The 19232-nt window shown below is 70.7% G+C and overlaps 5 protein-coding genes across 5 annotated transcripts; 3 read left to right on the plus strand and 2 right to left on the minus strand.

Moving 5' to 3' along the window:
- Window positions 1-103: 103 nt before the first annotated feature.
- FAM110D (family with sequence similarity 110 member D) lies at window positions 104-4416 on the plus strand. The gene is made up of 2 exons (XM_082329618.1): window positions 104-1749; window positions 2789-4416. The coding sequence occupies exon 2, from the start codon at window positions 2908-2910 to the stop codon at window positions 3943-3945; it is 1038 nt and encodes a 345-aa protein (XP_082185744.1). The 5' UTR covers window positions 104-1749; window positions 2789-2907; the 3' UTR covers window positions 3946-4416.
- A 315-nt stretch (window positions 4417-4731) lies between these two features.
- LOC309598754 (uncharacterized protein C1orf232) lies at window positions 4732-5706 on the minus strand (the record flags this gene model as incomplete). Its single annotated transcript, XM_082329627.1, has 4 exons — window positions 4732-4990; window positions 5240-5337; window positions 5426-5512; window positions 5620-5706. The coding sequence occupies 4 exons, from the start codon at window positions 5704-5706 to the stop codon at window positions 4732-4734; spliced, it is 531 nt and encodes a 176-aa protein (XP_082185753.1).
- Window positions 5707-6379: 673 nt separating this feature from the next.
- On the plus strand, window positions 6380-7720 carry ZNF593 (zinc finger protein 593). Its single transcript, XM_082329633.1, has 3 exons — window positions 6380-6605; window positions 6995-7057; window positions 7240-7720. The coding sequence occupies exons 1-3, from the start codon at window positions 6409-6411 to the stop codon at window positions 7379-7381; spliced, it is 402 nt and encodes a 133-aa protein (XP_082185759.1). The 5' UTR covers window positions 6380-6408; the 3' UTR covers window positions 7382-7720.
- A 2786-nt stretch (window positions 7721-10506) lies between these two features.
- On the plus strand, window positions 10507-17636 carry CNKSR1 (connector enhancer of kinase suppressor of Ras 1; the record flags this gene model as incomplete). Its single annotated transcript, XM_082329754.1, has 21 exons — window positions 10507-10558; window positions 10936-11093; window positions 11474-11664; window positions 11740-11824; window positions 12056-12097; window positions 12183-12482; window positions 12567-12626; window positions 13049-13117; window positions 13538-13657; window positions 13822-13907; window positions 14415-14560; window positions 14646-14812; window positions 15082-15112; window positions 15208-15380; window positions 15463-15536; window positions 15924-15995; window positions 16092-16165; window positions 16410-16474; window positions 16550-16664; window positions 16909-17090; window positions 17168-17636. The coding sequence occupies 21 exons, from the start codon at window positions 10507-10509 to the stop codon at window positions 17366-17368; spliced, it is 2463 nt and encodes an 820-aa protein (XP_082185880.1). The 3' UTR covers window positions 17369-17636.
- A 746-nt stretch (window positions 17637-18382) lies between these two features.
- Window positions 18383-18982, minus strand: LOC309598811 (claudin-19-like; the record flags this gene model as incomplete). Its single annotated transcript, XM_082329755.1, has 1 exon — window positions 18383-18982. The coding sequence occupies one exon, from the start codon at window positions 18980-18982 to the stop codon at window positions 18383-18385; it is 600 nt and encodes a 199-aa protein (XP_082185881.1).
- Window positions 18983-19232: the final 250 nt, after the last annotated feature.

Raw genomic sequence — 19232 nt, forward strand, 5'->3', positions numbered from 1 at the left:
GCTCCGTCTGCCGCGCTTCAGGGCAGGGGCCTCCCCCGGAACACCCCCGTCAGCCGGAGAAAGGTGAATCAAAGGCTGCTCTTACTCACTCGTGGCTTTACCGGAACGGCTGCTGCTATTCCAGCTCGGAAAATAAACCCTGTCCTAATAAACAGTGATTCACGTTGCCTGGAGTTAAAAACAAGGTCCTGTCGGCTGGGAACCCAGGTGCTCTCTTCCTGGGGGCAGATCCCAGGGCTGCTGCGGGTTTCTCTGTCCCTCGCTCCCATCCTTTTCCCCATCTTCCTCTGGAGACGGTCGGGTTTGTTCCAGCCCGGCCGCATCCTGCACACAGCGCCTGAGCGCTGCTGGGAGCCCGGCTGCCTGCGTTGCTCCTCTCCAGGTTTCTGAGAAGAGGATAGGTGGTTTGTTCCTTCCTCGCTTTCACCGGGATTTTTTCCGGTGCTGGCAGAGCTCAGACGAGCCCTGGCCCCTCTCATCCTGCTCAGCCTCTGTTTTCATCAGCCCAGGGGCGCTGGCTCCAGCCCCTTCCTGGCACCGGTGCCGTCGCGCAGGGAGGTGCTGGACACGGCCCCGGCCCTGGTTCCCGGCACTGGCTCCCCAGCAGCGGCACTGGAGGAAGGAACTGGGGTGGGGGCCAGCAGCGCTCGGGGCCGGGTCCCCTCTCGTCCGGGGACAGAGCGCCCTGGCCTGCGGGTCCTGGGCCGAATGCCACGGCTTTGTCCCCGCTGGAGCCTCCTGGTCCCCGGGTCCCTGCAGGCAGCCTGGGCTGTGCCCCAGCTCCCATCCAGGGGTGGGGAGGGACGGCGGGAGCGGCGGGTCCCCTCCGGCTGGGAGATGGATGGAGGGAGCTGGCACGTCCCCAGGGAGCACTGGGGGCTTTTCCAGCCCTGCTCCAAGGGGCTGGGAGCCAAGCTTAGGGTGCAGCGTGTCCTCCCCCCGCCCGCTGCGGTGCCACCTTCGCAGCCCCCGGGGATGGAGGGGGGCCGGGGGCTGCCCCCACGCAGCGCTCAGCCCTCGGGAAGGGGAGAGGGCAGCGGTAAAAATAACCCCTGGGCCAGCTCCAGCCCGTTGTGGCTTCCTGCGATTTACAGCCCTTCCCGGCGGGAAGTGGAGGCAGGATCCGGCCTGGCTGGGGGCTGGCGTTGACCCTTTCGCCACCAGCCGAGAAGGTGCCAGAAGGACCCTTCCTCCCTCCTTCTCCCGCGCTGGCTGGGGCAGGATCCTGGGGAAGGGGATCGCGGTGGGCTCCTGCTCCTGAGCTGCACCCACCATCTGGGGGGTGTCGAAGGAGAAGCTGCCGGCGTGGGCATGGTTTCCCTGTCCCATTCCTGATGCCCCATGTGCTGGGAGGACAGAGAGACTCAGTCCTGCCTGGGAGGAGGCAGGGATCTCTGCTGCGGATCCCGAAATCCTGGCCAGGCTCCCATGAAGAGGAGGAGGGAGGAGGAGAGCTGGCAGAGGTGTTAAGGTGGGTTAATGCTGGCCGGGCAGGGGCAGAGCCCCGGCTGTGAAGGCTGTGGCTGGGGCAGGGGGGGCACAGGGCCGACTCCTGCTGACGGAGCTGGGCTGGCAGGGGTTAACAAGGTGGCTCTTCCTCTTCCTCACCCGCTATATGAGGCTTCTGCCGGCTCTGGGCTCAGTTTGCTGCCGGCAGCCAGAGGGACAGGAGCTGAGTGAGACAGGAGCATCCCTGCATCCCATCGGCGCATCGCTGCATCCCATCCCTGCATCCCTGCGTGGGCTCAGGTGAGCAAGAGCATCCTCCACCCGCTGAGCCCAGCAGCCGGGCACGGATCCTGGCAGCGGCACTGGGCAGTCGCATCCTGGGCACCCTGGCTCTGCCGGGGCAAAGCCAGCGATGGGACCCCCACGAAGCTCTGCCCCGCGCCGGGGGCAGCTGGGGAGCTCATCCCAAACCGCGTGCCTCAGTTTCCCCATCTGTACACCGGGGTGGATGCGGTGTCGGAGCCCGTGGGCTGTGTGCGTGGAGGTGCGTGGGCAGAGGGCTCCCGGGCCGTTTGCTCTGTATTGAGCCCTGCTCTGCCCGGCCCCATGTCCCTGCTGTCACCTGGGGAGGCTGCGGAGCTGGGTCAGCCGCTGGCGATGCGGCGGCTCTTCACGGCCGTTCGGGTCTCTTCTGCTCAGCGAAACCATCTGCTTCGGGCGTTTACAGCCCCCGGCTCTGGCTCCAGACCCCCTCCCCTGCCACCCGCCTTCACCACCAAATTCACAGCCCCGGTCCCGCATGGATGCTCGGGTATGGCTCAGCAAGAGCCATCGCACCCCAAGGCTGATAAAAGCCCCTTTGCTCCATGCCCCCCACGCATCGAGCAGGAGAGGTACCTTCCCTCCCCGGCAGCCGAGCTCAGCCTGGCTGCAGGGAGCACGGCATGGGGACCCCGAAACGTCCCCCTGCCCCGCTGCCATCATGCATGGGCCCGGCCGGGGCAGCTCGCCAGCTCTCCTGCGCACGGGCTTTGTTCTGCTCTCCCTGCGCTTGGAAAGATAAGGCGACCAGCTCCGGTATTTTTTCCTGTTGGAAGCCGCTCCTGGGATGCGGGTGAAGCCGGCGGATGCTCGGCGCTTCTCTCTTCCTGCCGGCGGACTGTTCCTGCCTGGGCTGGCAGGGCTCGCTGCCTGCTGCCTGCCTGCTTGGCTGAGGGCAGCGCTGCCCTGCCACGCGTGGGGTGGGATCGGGGGGACCCCTGGCTCCGCTTCGCCCCCTGTCCTCTCCTGCCACTGCTGCACCCTCGGTTCCAACCCCGTCCCTCCCCTCTCCTCCCAGGGCCGAGTTCAGGAGCCAAGCGACGCTTTGGGAGCCTCCCCGGCCGCAGCACCGGACCCCCTGCCGCCACCCGCCGGGGAGCAGAGCGACCAGGGCTGCCGTTTCGGGGCTGGGGGACGATGGTGCCCCTGGGCAGCCCCCCTCTCGCCGTCTGTGCCTCCAGCAACCTGCGCCTCGCGACCCCCGGCCGCGGCTCCCCCCTGGCCTGGCTGAACCGGGGCCCCGAGTGCCTGCGGGAGCCGGGGGGCGGCGGGGGCCGCGTGCCCAGCGCCGTGGAGCGGCTGGAGGCCGACAAGGCCAAATACGTCAAATCCCAGCAGGTCATCAACAGCCGGCAGGAGCCGGCGCTGCGGGGCTGCTCGCCCCGGCTCTCCCCCCGCGGCCGGCGCCTCCTCGCCCGTCAGCAGTGCAATGAGTTGTGTCAGGGCTCGGAGCTGGGCCGGGAAGGCCCCCGGAAGCTGCCGTGCCCCCAGTCCCCCGTGTCGCGCCGGGCCGGCGGCAGGCGCCTGCTGAGACCTGACTCCCTCATCATCTACCGGCAGAAGCGGGACTGCCCGGGGGGGGACAAGGAGAACGCCAAGGGCTCCGGGCTGGTGCGACGCCTCTTCCAGGGACCCCTCAGAGACAAGCCCCCCAGCTCCCCCCCAGCCAGGGGGCTGGATGAGGGGCCACCAGCCCCCCAGAGCCCCGAGACCGCCATGCTGTGGGTGCCCATGGAGAAGGAGGAGGTGCGGACGCCCGGTGCCGGCAGCGGCGGTGGCAGTGGTGGCATCTTCCCTCTGCCCAGCAGCCCGGTGGCGCAGCCCCCCCAGCCCCCCAGCAAGCAGGCGCTGGCTCTGCGCGTCTCCCTGCCGCTCTCGGAGAAGGAGCGATTCTTCAACTACTGCGGGCTGGACCGGGCGCTGGTGGAGCTGCTGGGGCGGGAGCGGTTCGGGCCGGCGGGCTGGGACAACGCCTCGGCTCGGCTCCCCGGATCCTGTGAGTCGGAGCCCGGGCAGGCCTCGGAGGGCAGCGAGGGGGACGCGGGGCCGGGCGAGGAGGAGCCGGACACCCGGCTGGGCTCTGCCGTCTCGGTGGTGGAGCGCAATGCCCGCGTTATCAAGTGGCTCTACGGCTGCCAGCGAGCCTGGGCGGCTGCCAAGGAGTCCACCGTCTGAGCGGGGGACGGGGACACCCATGTGGGTCCCACTGGCTGGATGTGGCCCCTTGCCCTCGCTGGATGTGGCCCATGGACTGGTGGCATCCTCGGTCCCACCACCGTGGGGCTGCTGCTGGCCGGGAGGGCCACCAGGTCTACCCTGGACGCGGTGCTGAGGGCAGCGGGGGCACCTGAGGGGCAGGCGGGGAGGGGGCTCCCTTGGGTGAGTCTCTCCCTGGCCCCGGGGTCTAGCAGGCGGCTGCCCCCCACTGCGGCCCCTCTTCTCCATCCTCCCTCTCTCCAGCCCAGGGCGGTGGGACGGGGCTGCAGCCCCCTTGGCGACTGCTGTCCTGCCCCGGCTGCAGGCTGGGGGGTGGGCAGCGCCTGAGCCCCCCGCCACGGCCAGCGCCCGCCCGCAGCTCCCTCCTCCCTGAACACGGGGCTGCTGGGGCCCGAGCAGCGCTCAATAAACCTGGTATTTTGTTTTCTAGCCTGGCGGTGTGTGTGGTTCGGGCGGGCAGAGCCCAGGACGGTGGGGGATGCTTCGGGACTGGGGGTGGCAGCTCCCCATCCCCATCCCCATCCCCACCACGGGGCCGTGCTGCTCCGGGGGCAACGGGGCTGCCAGGGCGGGGGCGAGGGTGAAGAAGGCACCAGGCAGGGCTCGGGGAAAGGGGTGCCTCGGGGTCTTTAGTGCAGACACATCACCGAACCCCACCGCGGAGCCACCCGGCGTGGGCAGGGGGCTGCCTGCCAGCGGTGGGGGTTCGCCCGCGCTGCTGGAGTCCGGCCGGCGCCTCCTCCTCTAGTTGCCCTTCGGGGCATTTTTATTCCGGATTTCGGCCAGTTTGCCGGCCAGGAAGCCCCAGCGGAAGGCCCCTTCCTCTGGCTCCCGCAGGTCGCTGCCATCGTCGCCTGGCGGCTCCCCGGGGCTCTCGCCCGGCTCCGGGGGGGGCACCCCCTTCTCCAGCCCCGATGCCTGCTGCCACTTGGTAGCAAAGAGATCCCAAAAGCCGGGTGCCTGCTCGGAGGGCGGTGGCTCGGGCGGCGAGGCGGCCAGCGGGCTGGGGAGAGAGCGGGGACGGCGACGTCGGGCTGGGGACCCTTCTCACCGGGTCCCACAGTGGCCAGGACTGGGACCCCCAAGCCCCCCACATCTCCTCTCCACGCCGACTCCTCCTGCTGCTCCCCAGCCCCGTGGGTACAGGCAGGGGAGGGGGATGCAGGCGATGGGACAGGGGGATGCGGGGGCTCAGCAGCTCCCGGGCGCCGGATCCAGGCTCTGGGGTCCCCCCCACCGAGCTGCAACTTACTGGTCTGCGCAGGGCTCCGGGCTGAGCAGCTGGTGCTCGTCCTCACGGGCGAAGAGGGACGAAAGCGTCTGCCAGCCCCGGGCACCCACCCCCTGCACCTGCAGGGGAGGCAGCACCGGGCTCACCGGGGACCTCCGGGTCCCCGCAGCCGCCCCGGCCCCCCGCTTCCCCCGGCCCCCTCCTCACCTTCCGCGCCAGCTGGGACACGGGGCTGGGTCCCTCCTCCGTCAGCGTGGGGGGCTCGGCCGTCTCCATCAGCTCGGGGGGGTCTCCCTGCAACGAAGCCCCCAGGTGAGGGCAGGGGTGCAGGCAGGGGGAGGGCAGGGAGGTTGGCCACCCCGCTTCGGGGGGCCCCAGCCGTACCGGTACCCCCGTCCCACCTCCTCCTGCAGCGCCCCGTCCGCCCGCGCCCCCCCCAGGGTCTGCAGCACTTTGGCCTTGTAGAGCCGCCAGAAGGCCTGGGTCATGGCGAGGGGCTCAGCGCGGCCGGGAGCTGGCAGGCGTGCGGGGAGCGGGCGGGTGCGGGGCCAGGCCCCCCCGCGCCGCCCCGGCGATCCGGTGGCTTCATTAAAGTTTCAGGGGCCGCTTCCAATGCACAAAGGGGAACCTGAGCCCGGCCTGAGCGGGGGCAACGCGGGGGCGGCTGCTCCGGCCACCCCCAAACCTCCCCCCCGCCCCAGCCCCCCAGTGCCCCTCGCTCACAGGGGCCCCCCAGGGCCGGGGCCGCCCCGAGCCTGCAGAGCGGGGCAGGGGCTGGGGCTGGGCGCTCCCCCCGCCGTGGGTCCCCGTCCATAATGGACCACCCGGGGGAAGGAAACGTGATCGGTGCCGGGACAGGGTGCGCTGAGCCCTCCCCAGCTCATCGCAGCAGTGACCGGGGCAGCGCAGGCCCCGAGGTCCGGACCCCGAGGCCAGGCGCTGTGCCCCGCTGCGGGGACAGCCTGGGGACGGCCGCCGCCGGGCGCTGGGGTCCCTCGGGGCCGTGGCTGTGCCCCGAGGGCATTCGCTGGCCCGGGGTGGCTACGGGGGCTGAGCGGGGGAGGGGGCGTGGCCTGATGCTCCATGGGCGTGGTCTCCCGCGTCGTGGGCGGAGTCTGCCGCTCCGTGGGCGGGGCCTGCAACCGCCTGCGCCTGCGCACTGCGGAGCCCGGTGCCGGCGCGGTTCCGCCATGTCGCCGCGCAATGGCCGCCGCACCGGCGCCCACCGGGCGCACTCGCTGGCCCGGCAGTTGAAGACGAAGCGACGCCGCCGCGACCTGGACGAGATCCACGGCGACCTGCAGCCCGAGAACGCTGCTCGGCTGCTGCGGCAGGAGCCCGACCCCGACCTGCCGGGCTGCGCCCAGTTCTACTGCCTGCACTGCGCGTACGGGGGTCGGGGGGGGTCCCCGCACCGGGGGGGGGTCCCGGTCGGAGGAGGGGGCTGGGGAGGGAGGGCTCCAGCCCTTGGGGGGGCTCGCCCTGGTGCTGGGGAGTCCCTGGTGCTGGGGGGTTCCTGGTGCTGGGGGTTGCCCTGGTGCTGGGGGGGGTCCCTGGCCCCTGGGAGGGGTTGTCCTGGTCCGGAGGGGGTCCCTGGCTCCTGGGGGGGGGGCTGGTCCCAGCGAGCGGGGCTCTCACCCCCCGCGAGGGGTCTTGTCCTGGTCTCGGGGGACCCCGGCCCCAGGGGTGTGGGGGGACCCCGGCCCCTCGGGAGGGCTCTCCCCAGCCCCACTCCCATCTCGGGGCCCACTGACCCCCAGCCTCTCGACCCCCCAGGCGCTACTTCGTGGACCTGACCAGCATGAAGGAGCATTTCAGGTCCAAGGTGCACAAGAAGAGGTAAGGGGGCCCGAGCGGGGCCCCGAGCCGCCCCGTGGGCCCGTGCCCTGCCCCGGAGCGGGCTGCGGCCCCCTGCCCCGGCTTCTTCGGGGTGAGGCGGGTGGCAGTGGCAGCTCAGGGCCGGTCGCGTTTTGAGGAGCCGGGCAGGAAGGCTTCAGCCCTCCTCTCTGCCTTCCCCGCAGGCTGAAGCAGCTGCGGGAGGCACCGTACACGCAGGAGGAGGCAGAGCGCGCCGCCGGGATGGGCTCCTACATCCCCCCAAAGAAGGTGGAAGTGCAGACCCAGCCGCTCGAGGAGGTCACCGAGATGGAGGCGTCCAGCTGAGCGTGGACTGAGGGGCCGGGCGGCTCCGTAAAGGCGTCTTTGTCCTCAGCTTTGTGAGAAAAACATGCCGCAGCGCAGCCCGCCAGCGAGCAAAGGCACCGCTGCTCTGGCAGCCCTCCTCGCCGGAGCGCTAACGAGGAGAAGGAGCCAGCGAGGCCCCGGGTGCCCTCGCTGCGTGCCCTCCTCCTCGGGGAAGGGGCAAGCCGCTCGTTCCCGAAGCGCTGGCGTGCCTGTGCGCTCGTCTCTTTGCTTTTAGAGTGGTTTTAGGCCTCTCTCCTTGGGTCAGAGGTTGACCCCAGTGACTCGTCCATTAAAATATGTCGACCAACAGGCTGGCCATGTCGAGAGCTCTCTGTGAGTGTGACCCAGGGCCTGGCTGGAGGGCGGCAGCCGCCCCTCGGGGTGCAGGGCAACCTCTCGGTGTTGTGCTCTCCCCGATCACGCAAAGGGAAGCATTGCCCGCGTCTGTGCCAGCCCGGAGGAGCAGCCTCATCCCGGTGCTCCTGCCCTGGCAGGGTGGTAAAGCTCCCTCTGCTTCGCCCTCCTGGCAGGGGGTTCCTGGCTGCTGGTAGCAGATACAGGGCTGCTTTTTCAGGGGGAATGTGCTTGAGTGAACTCTTCGTCAAGCACTTGGGTCTGTAGCGAGCAGCTCGCTGTGGTGCCGGCCCTGCCTGTTTGGGCCTGAGAGGGGAGTGCTGGCGTCCACCCAGCAGGGACGCTTTGAGGCTCCTGTCCCCTAAAACCCAAGGCCTGCAAGTGATTTCGTCTTCCTAGAGGGCTGGGGTGTGTGCCGTGATCCGGCCTCCCCGTCACGTCCACCAGCCTAATGCTCCTGTGATCCCACCGGTGACCCTGCCTCCGCCTGCCTGGCCCTTGGGGGACTTTGTGTGACGATGCCACCGCGGGTCTCGCGATGCAGCCCCGGCGGCAAAACCCTCGGGCCGGAGGTTCATCCCTCCGGCCGAGCCGGGGCCGGGGCGCTGGGCCGGAGCAGCAGAAAGGCAGCACAACAACGCGGCTGTGCTCGGCAGGAAAGGGTTTATTTCCACGCAGCCTGCCTGGATTTGTCCCCCCCAGGCGATGGAGGCGACTAAATCCGCAGCGCGGGTTTGGTGGGTGCGAGGGGTCGGGAGGGTTGCAGACCCCATCCCAGCGGGCTGCATCGCTGAGCCCCCGGCCCCGTCTCCCCCCGCGGCGGCAGAGGCCGGTTCGGTCCCAGCCCTCCCCGCCGCGTTACCTAACGGCGCGCGGTGCTGACCTCCTTTCCCAGCCAGCCCGGCCCTGCAGGGATGGGGAGGGGGCTGCATGGCCGCCAGCGGGGTGCAAGGGGCCCCCCGGGCCCCTCTGCTTCGGGGGGAAGATGGAGATGGACGCACCCGGCTCCACCATCCGTCTGTCTGTCCGTTCCGCCTCTGGTCTTGTTGCGGCCGGATCCTGGTGTCTCGCAGTGGCTCGGTCAGGGGCTCAGCCGGCAGCTCTGGAGCCGGGAGGTGGCTTCTCCGTTCTCCATCCCGGTCATAGAACCGGGTCCCAAAAGCAGGGGCAGACAGGGGGACAGAGGGGGTGTCCCCGGCCCCGGGGCGTCCCACCGCCCAGGCATGGAGGGAAGGGCTGGACGTGGCGCAGATCAGCTGGGAAGTTGCTGCAGGCGGCAGCTCCGCTCGGGTGGGGGCCAGCGGGCGCAGGGGGACCCCGGCACCCCCCTGGGGCCCGGCCCCGCCAGCCCCCTCCTCACGGCTCCGGGGGGGCCTTGGTGGGGCCGGCCATCCTGCGGGTGCTGTAGACGGAGAGGCAGAGCCCGGCGGCCGCCAGCAGCAGGGCCAGGGGGGTCAGCAGCCGCCCCCCCGGCTCGGCCCCCCGCCCCGCTGCCAGCTGCATCTGCGGGGGGAGAGAGGAGAGGAGAGGGGAGCGCTGCGAGACCCCGACAGGGACGGGGGACCTGAGGCCGTGCCCTGAACGTCCCCATCGGGCCCAGCTGGGGTGTAAGGGCGATGGGGGCCGCTTTGTGGCCCCCCCGGGCGCCCAGGGGTGCCCCATGCAGTGCTTGCGGGACTCCCGCAGCAGCACCCTCCCTGCTGACCTGGAGCCGGGGTGCGGCCGGGCATGGCTCCCGCGGGCGGCAGCCTGGTGGGCAGCGCGGGCAGGGTCCGGGGGTCCCCGTGGGCTCCCCACACCCCGCTCGCCCCTTACCTGGAGCAGACGGAAGTACCCCGGGGTTAAGCGTCTGGGGCGGATGATCATGGCGCGGCGGGGAGCAGCAGGATCAGGCCTCACGGGTCAGCAGCAGCAGTGGGGCTGGGTCCCCCCCAACCCCGGGACCCCCTGCCCCGACCACCGCGAGGAGGGCGTCTGCGTCTGTTGCCCGCCTGCCGGCCCCGCAGCCCCCTCGGAACGGGCGGCACGCACCCGGCGAGCGCCGAGCAGCTGTCAGCCGCGATCAGCGCCCGCTGCTCCCCCAAGCGCACACGCCGGGGCGGGGGGAGACGGGCGCCGAGGCGCTGGCGGGGGGGCCAGCGCCAGCCCGGGTCAGATCTGGGGGGGCGGGAGAGCTGGGCTTGGCTAGGGAGCAGCCCGCGTGCAGGCCTGCCGAGGGGCTGCCCCCTGCCTCAGTTTCCCCACCGGCAATGGAAGGGTTGGGAATTGTGCCTTGGGGGAGGGTGTGACCCCCCAAAATCCCCAGGCGGTGGGGAGGGGGCTGAGCAGGGGCTCCCCCCAGGCTTTCACGGGGGTCTGTGGGGCCAAACCTTGTGCCCACAGGGCACCCGGCTCCTGGGGGACACCCACTAGTGCCATGAGTTCTGCTGGGGCTCAGCCCTCGCTGCATGCAGTGGTTGGGGGTGGACACCTCATCTGACAGCTGAGGGGAAACTGAGGCTGGGAGGGTTCCCTGGGCGGGTGCCGTTTCCCCGCGGGGGTTTCGGCAGCCGTGCGTCACCGTCCGGCCCGTGACTCGCTGGGGTGCGTGGTGGGGCCTCGCCCCGCGGGGTCGTACTGGGCCGTACTGGGCGGGCGGCCCCGGGCGCGGCAGGAGGCCGTGGTGAGCGGCACGCGGGTGCGCCAATGGGGCCGCCCGTCCCTGGCGCAGGTGAGCAGCCGCTCCCGCCGCCGGTTCCGGCCTGGCCGCCATGGAGCCCGTGGGCGCCTGGGGCCCTGCGCGGGCGGCCGCCTGGCTCCGAGGTGAGGCCTCCCCGTGCCCCGGCTGCCCCCCAACAGGGAGGGGACCCCGCTGCTGGCCCTGGGGCGGGGGTCTGATGCGGGTTGTCCCTGGCTTGGGGACATCTGGGTGAGCTGGCACAGCGGGGGGGGGTGGCAGCCATTTCCCGTCCCTCGCCCCTTGTCCCCGGGGTGGGTCGGTCCCTGGATCTGGGTGGGGTGGGGGTCCGGCCATCCCCGCCATCTGGGCTGAGACCGGGCGAACTCGTTGCACGGAGAGGGCTCTGCCGGCACCAGGCGTCACCCCTGGGGTCACCCGGCCGGGGGCCAGCGGGGACACCGGCGGGGGGGTGCTGGGCCCCCCCGGTGTCCGGCTGGCGCTAGGGCAGGGCTGTGGGCAGGGCTGGACGCGGCGGTGCAGGGGTACCCCTTCGAGGCCTGGGGGCTGGCGGGGCCCGACCTGCTGGGGCTGTCGGCGGGGGCCCTGGAGGCGCTGGGCGTGTGGCGCCTGGGGCACCAGGAGCTGCTGCTGGAGGCCGTGGAGCAGCTCCGCGCCCTGGTGAGTGCCGGCACCCGTGGGTGCCGCGGGGCTCCCGTGGCGGAAGGGGGGACGTGGGGGGCACCCGGGGCTGGGTGGAGGGGGGAAATGGGGAAACCCTCGGCTGGAGGTGGGGGGACGCAGGGGCACTCTAGGCTGGTGGAGGCAGGGGACACGGGGACACCCTGGGCTGGTGAGGGGGGGGACACGGGGGCACCCTGGGCTGGTGAGGGGGGGGACATGGGGGCACCCTGGGCTGGAGGGGGAGGATGTGGGGGCACTCCGGGCTGGGTGGAGGGGGGATTCAGGGGCACCCTGGGTTGGGTGAAGATGGGATGTGGGGGCACCCCGGAGACGCCCGCTGCCCTCCCATCCCCCGGCATCCGTGTCCCCCGCCGCAGGACGCGGGGCTGGCGAGCACCAGCCTGCGGACGCTGACGGAGAGGCTGCGGGAGCTGGCGCAGGGCACCCAGAGCTTGGTGCTGGGGGGGCTGCCGGCGGGCGCTGCCCCCCAGCCGCCCCCCCTCACCCTCCTGGCCCGCGTCGTCGACCTGGTCGGGGCTGCCAAGGGGCTCTTCTCCTGGCTCAACAGGTCCGGGGCGGGTGAGGGCACCCGTGGGTGCTGGGTGCCCCCGGCACCTGGGGCTGAGCTCTCTGTCCCCTCCAGGTACCTCTTCTCCACCCTCAACGACTTTTCGGCCAGCCGGGACATCGTCCCGCTCTGCGCCCAGCTGGCGGAGACGCTGCAGGCGGTGGGTGCCCAGGGCGGCCGCGCTGCCCCGAGGCCATGGTGATGGGCACGGTGTTGGGTGGGGAGCCAGCCGTCTGCTCTCCTGTCCCCCAAAGCTCTGCCTGCTGGAGGGGGGGGGAGAGCTGGGGTGAGAGGGGATGTGGTCCAGGGGGGTTCCCCGCGGGGCCCCCCAGCCGCGATGGAGGGGGCTGAGCCATCCCGTCCCACTCAGCTCAGCGTCTTGTCCCCCCAGGACTGTCCCGCGGCTGAGAGGGACGGCCGGATCCTGCGGATTGTAAGCGCTGGGTGAGGAGGGGGTGGCAGGCATGGGGGGCCCGGTGCTGCCAGGGCCCCCCTCAGCCCCCCGCTGTCACCCGCAGTGCCAGCACATCGTGGGCATCTGCGAGAGCATCGTGGGCTGCAGCCCCCCGGCGCTGCTGGACTGCAGGGCTGTGCTGCAGCGCGTGGGGCTGGCGCTGCCCCCCGGCCCGCGGGGCAGCCCCCCGATGTCCCCCGACCCCCCGGCGCTGCCGCCTGGCCTGTGGGGGAGCCCCCCAGCATCCCCTGACACCCCGACGCTGCCCCCCAGCCCGTGGGAGAGGCCCCCGCCGTCCCCTGGCACCCCGCCGCTGCCCTCTGACCCCCTGGGGAGCCCCCCGCCGCTCCCCACCGCCCCGCTGGTGAGTCCCCACCGCCCCCCACCGTCCCCCACTGCCCCCTCACACCCCCTGCACCCTGCTCACGCCTCCCTCCCGCCCCCCCAGGGCCTCGAGATCACCTCCACCAGCTCCTGCCTGCACTTCGTGTCTGCGACCACCTCGGAGGTGAGTGGGGGGCTGCCCAGCCTGCCACCCTCCCATGCCACCCTGTCCCTCAGTCACCCCCTTTTAGTGCCTGCCGTGGGGAATACCACCCGTCCCCGCTGCCCCCCATCCGGCTGGATCCTGTGAGCCTCTGGGGGCCCTAATCCGCGCTCCCCAGCCCAGAGCTTGGGGTGGCTGCCTGCAGCTGAGACCGTGCAACTCATCCCACGAGTGAGCACAGCCTGGGCCAGGGTGGGAGCCCCCCTCCGCACCCCGATCCCACCAGCCGCTCGGGCTGGTGCTGTGCAAGGTCAGGCTGCCGGTTAATGGTTAACCCCCCCCGGTTCCTCCCAGCCGGGAGAGCTCCCGAGCGCGGATTAGCTGGGGGGGAGCGGCGAGCAGCGGGGGCCGGGCACCCCGCTCCCACCCTGCCTCTGCCCCAGGCCCTGGCTGCCCACGGGGGCCGTGTCCTACCCGGAGACGAGATCGTGCAGGTCAACGAGCAGGTCGTGGTGAGTCGGGGAGGACGGGGCTCAAGGGTGGTGCTGGTTTCGGCAGTGAGGTCGTGGAGCTGCGGGGCTGGGAGGATTCGGGGGAACACAGGAGCTGTGATCCGCAGAACGCAGGAGCCGCGGCTGAGAAAGGTCTGGGGGACACAGGAGCCACTGCCGGGGGGGTTTCGGGGATGCGGGAGCCACTGCGGAGGAGGATTTGGGGGACATGGGAGCTGTGGCTGGGGAAATCTGCAGGACACAGGAGCCATGGCCGGGGAGATCCGTGGGATGTGGATCTGTGGCCAGGGAGGATGTGGGGGACGCCGGAGCTGCAGCCGGGAAGGGTTTTCAGGATGCGGGAGCCGTGGGGCTGGGAGGGCGCACGCGGCCGCGGGGCAGCGCGAGGCCGGGCTGCGGCTCACCGGGGTGTCTGCGCAGGTGGGTTGGACGCGCGTCAACCTGGCAAAGAAGCTGCTGGAGAAGGCGAGCGGGGTGACGCTGGTGCTGAAGAAGATCCCTCTGGACCTGCTCGGCTCGCCCCCCTCTCCCAGGCAGCAGGTGAGTGATCCCAGTGCTCCCAGTACAGCTCCAGTGCTGCACTGGCCTGGGCTGGGAACCAGGCAAGGATGCTTGGAGCCGGACATCTCCCATCACATTGGTGGTCCCTAAAGCCCTGGGCGACCATGGTGGGATGCGGGCTGGCTCTGATGCTCCCTCCGCAGCTCCCAGGAGCATTTTCGGATGCTGCGGATCCCCCCGGCACCAGGAGCGGCGAGTGCCCGGGCAGCCCCGTGTCCCTGACCTCCAGGTGAGCCCCGTCCCCCGACACCCCCAGCCCGGCCAGCACGGAGGTGTCTGGGTGCACCCGAGGCCCCTTCCCAGCTCGTTCTGGGGGGAGAGGTGCCGGCAGCGTGGCAGCTGCCTGCGAGCAGCCCGGGAAGCTGCCAGTAGTCCTAAGGAATGAAAAAAAAGTGGTTGTGTTTGTAATTCATTCACTTGGTAACGTTTTAATGGGGTTGAAACTATATTTAGACATGACCCTTCTCTCCCAGAATGGAAAGGCGTGCGCGGAACTGGCGGCAGTGCGGGCGAGCCGGGCAGAAGCGTTGGGCTGGGCTCGGACCCTGCTGGGGAACGCGGAGGCCGGTGGAGCCGGTGTCAAACCACCGCCGCCACGTTGCCTCCAGCCCTGCTCCTCCTCGGGCAGGGAGAACCGCGGGTGCCCCAAGCGAGTGCGGGGCCGGCTGGAGCCCGAAAGCGGGACCCCCGTGGCGGCCGAGGGGGCTTGCGGCTCAGGGATCCCTTTATCCCCCAGCGCTGCTGCCGACTTGGACTCGGGGCCGGACTCGGGGCTGGACTCGGTGCCAGATCCTGCCTCCGACGAAGAGGACGGAGAGGACGAGCAGGACTTGAGGCTGCCCGGGGCGGCCGTGGGGGAGCTGCGGGCGCTGCCCAGCCGCGGTAGGAGGGGAGCGGAGAGGGTGTTTGGGGACCGAGCGGTCTCTCCCCCGGGATGGGAGGCTGCAGCCCCGCTCGCTGTTTACAGGTGCTGCTGCGGAGGAGGAGGCAGCGTGGGAGGGTGGCACCCCGCTGGGCACCCCGTGCTCCCCGGGCACCCTCGCTGCTGCCGGACCCTGCACCGCGGAGCTCAGCCCCACGGCAGCCCCTGCCACGGGGGCTGAGGGCAGAGAGCCCGGCCGGCTCCCCGGGGAGGTGAGAGCTGGTGGGAGAGGAGCGCTGAGCCTCAGGGGGGCCCTGGGGGACATCAGTGGGGGACACGCAGGACTTCATGTCCTGCCCGAGCCGGGAGGCAAAACACCCATGCCTGGGGTGGGTTCCCCTCTGAGCTTGCTGCTGCGGGGTGTGCGAGTTGGGGGCCCTTAAAGGGCTTTGGGTGCTGCTTGAGGGGGGCTCGGCCAACGCTGCGGTGCCCTCGCCTCCCTGCCTGATCCCTAACCACTCGTCTCTGTCTCCCCATCCAGGGCAGCCCCCAGACGGGACACAGAGCAAAAGGTGAGCGGGACCCTGCCGGGGCTGGGGGCTCTCCCAGGCTCTCCCCCCCGCTCCCCCTTCCCTGCTCTTGACCCCCCCAACGCTGTGGCCAGCAGGAGTGGCGACCAGGCTGAGCCGCCGGCGGGTCTCGTGCCGGGACCTGGGCCGGGTGGACTGCGATGGCTGGCTCCTGAAGAAGAAGGACCACGTGGCCTTCATGGCCCAGAAGTGGAAGCGGTGCTGGTTTGTGCTGAAGGGCCACACGCTCTACTGGTACCACCACCCCAACGTGAGTGGGGATGCTGGGTGTCCTCGGTCCCCACCTGGGGCAGCCGAGGCGGGCGGTGAGCGCGGCCGTTTCTCCCTCGCAGGATGAGAAGGCTGCAGGTCTCATCAACGTGGCCACCTACGACCTGGAGAGCACGAGGGAGCAGAAGAAGAAATAGTGAGTGGGGTCTGTCTCATCGTGGACCTCCCAGCTGGCGGTGGAGGGCAGGATGCTGTCCCAAGGGCACGTGCCGATGAGCTGGGTCCCACCTGCACGTCCCTGCGGTGATGGTGGTGTCCCTGTGGGGCCGGTGGGGTCCCTGCAGTGTGGCAGGGCTGGCTGTCGTGCAATGAGGGAGACCGTGCCCTAAGCAAGACGTGCATTGCGCTATCGGTGTTATCTGGGCCGGGGCTGAGGACCGGAGCATCTCCGACGGCAGGGAAAAGCCCAAACCCCCGGGCTGGGTCGAAACAGGGGGGCTGCAGCGCAGGGGAGGCCGGACGGGGGCTCGGGGCTGGCTCCGGTGCTGCGTAGCCCCAGCAGCAAAGGCTTGTCCCCCTCCAGCGTGTTCCAGCTCTCCCATCAGCGGTACAAGCCCTTCATCTTCGCCGCAGAAACGCTGGCTGATTTGAGCATGTGAGTAACACACCAGCTGGTGACAGCCCGTGCCGGTCCCACCACACCGGGCTGGCCATGACCCTCTGTCTGTCTGTCCATCCTTTCTTTCCCCAGGTGGGTCAGTCGCCTGATAACAGCCAAAACGAAGTATGCGCTGGCCCACCAGTCCGTCCCAGACAGGGAGGAAGGTAACGGGCCCTTCCTGGGGTGGGAGATGGGGACCCTGGGGGGAGCCGCAGGCTGGGGGTCCCGCTGGGGCGGCCATGCCTGGTGCTGCGGCCCCTGCACGGGACCGCTGGGAGCTTTGCCCGTGATCTGGGGGCAATGTGAGAAACGCTCCCCGAGAGGCGGGCTGGGGCGATGCGCAGCCCTGGGGAGGGCTGGGGGCACAGCCTGGGGCTTCCCACTCCCACCACCCCCCGTGGCCTCCAGACTGCTACAGCGAGACAGAAGCCGAGGACCCCGATGACGAGTGCCCCAGGCAGGGCTGCGACTTGGTGAGTGGCCCTGTGGGAGATCCGGGGAGGGGATGGGAGATCCTCGTCTCACCTCCCGCCCCATCTCTTCCCCAGCCAAAGAAGAAGCTGCAAAACGCCCCAGAGAAAGCGCAGCTCTTCCCGGCCGGCAGCGAGCCCAGCAGCGCAGCCAGCAGCCCCCAGGGCAGCCCCCGGCCCTGCTCGCCCATGGGTAGGTGCTGGGGGGGTGACATCTGCCACCCTGTCACCTCGTGTGCACCCTTTAACCAAAGTTAGGGCCACCCTTTTGTGTGTGTGTGTGTGTGTGTGTGTGTTGGGGGTAACTCGAGTGGGGATGTATTTGAGCGTCACCCATGTAGTGTCGGGATACTCTCGGGGCAGGGTCGCGGGCAGGGGCAGCCCCCCCTGGGATTTGGGGCTGCCCCCATCCTACGGTGCCCCCTCTCCTCGCCCAGACCCCGCCGAGGAGGATCTCGAGTGCCTGATGCGGTGCCTGAAGCAGGGGGGGGTGTCCCTCATCGGGCGGCAGCGGTTCCTGACGCAGGAGCAGTGCCGCAAGTCCTTCGTCCGGCGCAACAAGAACCCCCGCATCAACGAGAAGGTGCACGCGGTGCGGGCGCTGCAGAGCACGCTCAAGGTGGGACCCCCGCAGCCCCCTGATGCCCCCAAAGCCCCCTGTGCAGCCACCCCAAAACGTGCCCTTCCTCTCGGCAGGCAAAGCTGGTGGAGCTGCAGGCTCTGGAGCAGCTGCTCAGCGACACTGCGCTCACCTCGGAGAAGTTCACACGCTGGAAGGAAGAGCACCAGGAGCTGTACCAGGAGCTGCAGGAGTGGTGGGCACGGCAGGAGGGCCGGGACGGCGACGGGGGGCTCGGGGCCGAGTGCAGCCCCCCTGAAGAGGCGGCCGAACCCTGACACCCCACTGGGACTTCTCTGGCGCGAATCGTTGCCGATAAAAATCAGGGTGCCGCGGGAGCAAAGCGGGCGCTCTGCCTGTGCTGGGGTGGGGGCGCGGGGGGATTGGCGACATTTTTGAAGACTCAGCCCCCAGCGTGGACTTGCTGCAGGAGAATTGGCTTCTGCTCCATCCCCCCTCCCTGGGGCGGGATGTTGCAGCGGGTCTTGCTTTTTTCAAGGACTTTTTGCCTCGGCTGCACATTGGCAACGGGGGCCTTTTCCTGGAGGACCGTGCCCCCACCACGCACGCCGGCGTGGTGCCGCCAGCCGTCCTGGCCAGGGTCTCTTCTGCTGTAAATAAAACGGTGTCGACGAGGGCTGACTGTGCTGTGGTTTTCCTTGGTGCTTAATATCCCTGTGGTGACAGCCAGCCCCTACCCGTGGCAGGTGCCACCATCCCTACGGGGTTGTGGTGTCCCTCTGCGCCCTGCTCCCCTCTCCCCGTGCGCCCAGCCCAGCTGGGGGGCGATGGCACCCACCCGTGGGGTGGGGGACAGGGACGGGCTCCGACGGCGCTGCGAGGCCAGGGAGGGCGATGAAGCGGGGAAGGTGTCCCGGGGAGGGCTGGGGCGCGCTGGGGGCTTTGTGCAGCTCACGAGGGGCAGGAGGGGGAGGAGAGGTGGTCAGCCTGGAGATGGTGGCCAGGTCCTGCCCCTCCCTGTGCCACCCGGCCCCTCACAGACGAGCTACGGCTGGGTATGGGGACACTTTATTCAGCAGCAGCTGCAGGAGCTAAAACCTGCAGAAGGATTAAAGCACAATCAAGTAACAGGCAAGAACGCCTGCTTTCAAGTGAAACATTAGGAGTGAAGAGGTAAAGGTGGGAAACGGACCCACCTCTTCCAGCCAGTGATGGTCCAAGGGGCTTCCAGGGGTGCAGGACGGCCACGGCGGGAGGCTGAGGAGCCGCTGCCACCCCACAGTGAGCGGCATCATCCCGTGATGCTCGCGGCAGGAACTGGTCCCAGTGCCTCAATAATCCACCTCGTACGGGGCCGCGGCTGGCTCCCCGCTGAACCCCCTCTTCCTGCAGAAGCTGGTGGCCAGGCAGACGCCAGCCAGCACCTCTGCCCCTCCGCCGCTCCAGCCCAGGTAGAGACACGTCCCCAGGTGGAAGCGGTCTGCTGGGGGGGTCTGCGGGCTGGCCAACTCCTGCAGCACCCGATGAGCCATGTAGGAAGCGGCACCCAGATACGTGGCACCCGCCAGCGTCAGCAGGAGCCCGGCAGCGGCCACCAGGTTGGTCCGTGGCGGGGGGGCCCACCACCGTGCCCCCAGCATGGCCAGGGCCCACGCCAGGGCCCCCAGCAGCAGCGAGCCCACGGTGGCCGCCCTCAGCACCCGCATGGGCCAGAAATGGGCCGTGTCCTCCGGGAGGGCGCGACAGGCCGGGCCCGGCTGGGCCAGCGCCTCCACGCAGCTCTCCCAGAGGCCGTCGCTGAAGGAGAGGTCGCGGGGGTAGCCGGGCCGCTCGGGCAGCTCCCGCCATCGCGGGGTGGCCGTGGCCGCCAGCAGCAGCACCCAGCCCATGGGGGCCAGCGCCAGCCCCCACGCCAGGGAGAGGGTCCCCATGGCCGGCGAGGCCTCGCTGCCGGCGGGGCCGCTGCTCCAGCCGGGGCGGGCGCTGCCCGCGGAGCCGGGGAGGGAAGGTGACCCCGCGCCACACGTGAGGAGCCCCGACGTGGCCGGGCATAACGAAGGGCCCAGCGCCACGGCCCCTCTGCTGCCGGCACCCAGCGCAGCGCTGACCTTGCGGGCAGCCGGGCGTGAGGGGGCCGAGCTGGGGGCCCTGCCCCTCAGCCTGGGCGGCCCCGGGGGACGC

This window comes from Platalea leucorodia (genome assembly GCF_965183815.1).
Source record: "Platalea leucorodia genome assembly, chromosome: 18".
Taxonomy (NCBI): Eukaryota; Metazoa; Chordata; class Aves; order Pelecaniformes; family Threskiornithidae; genus Platalea; species Platalea leucorodia.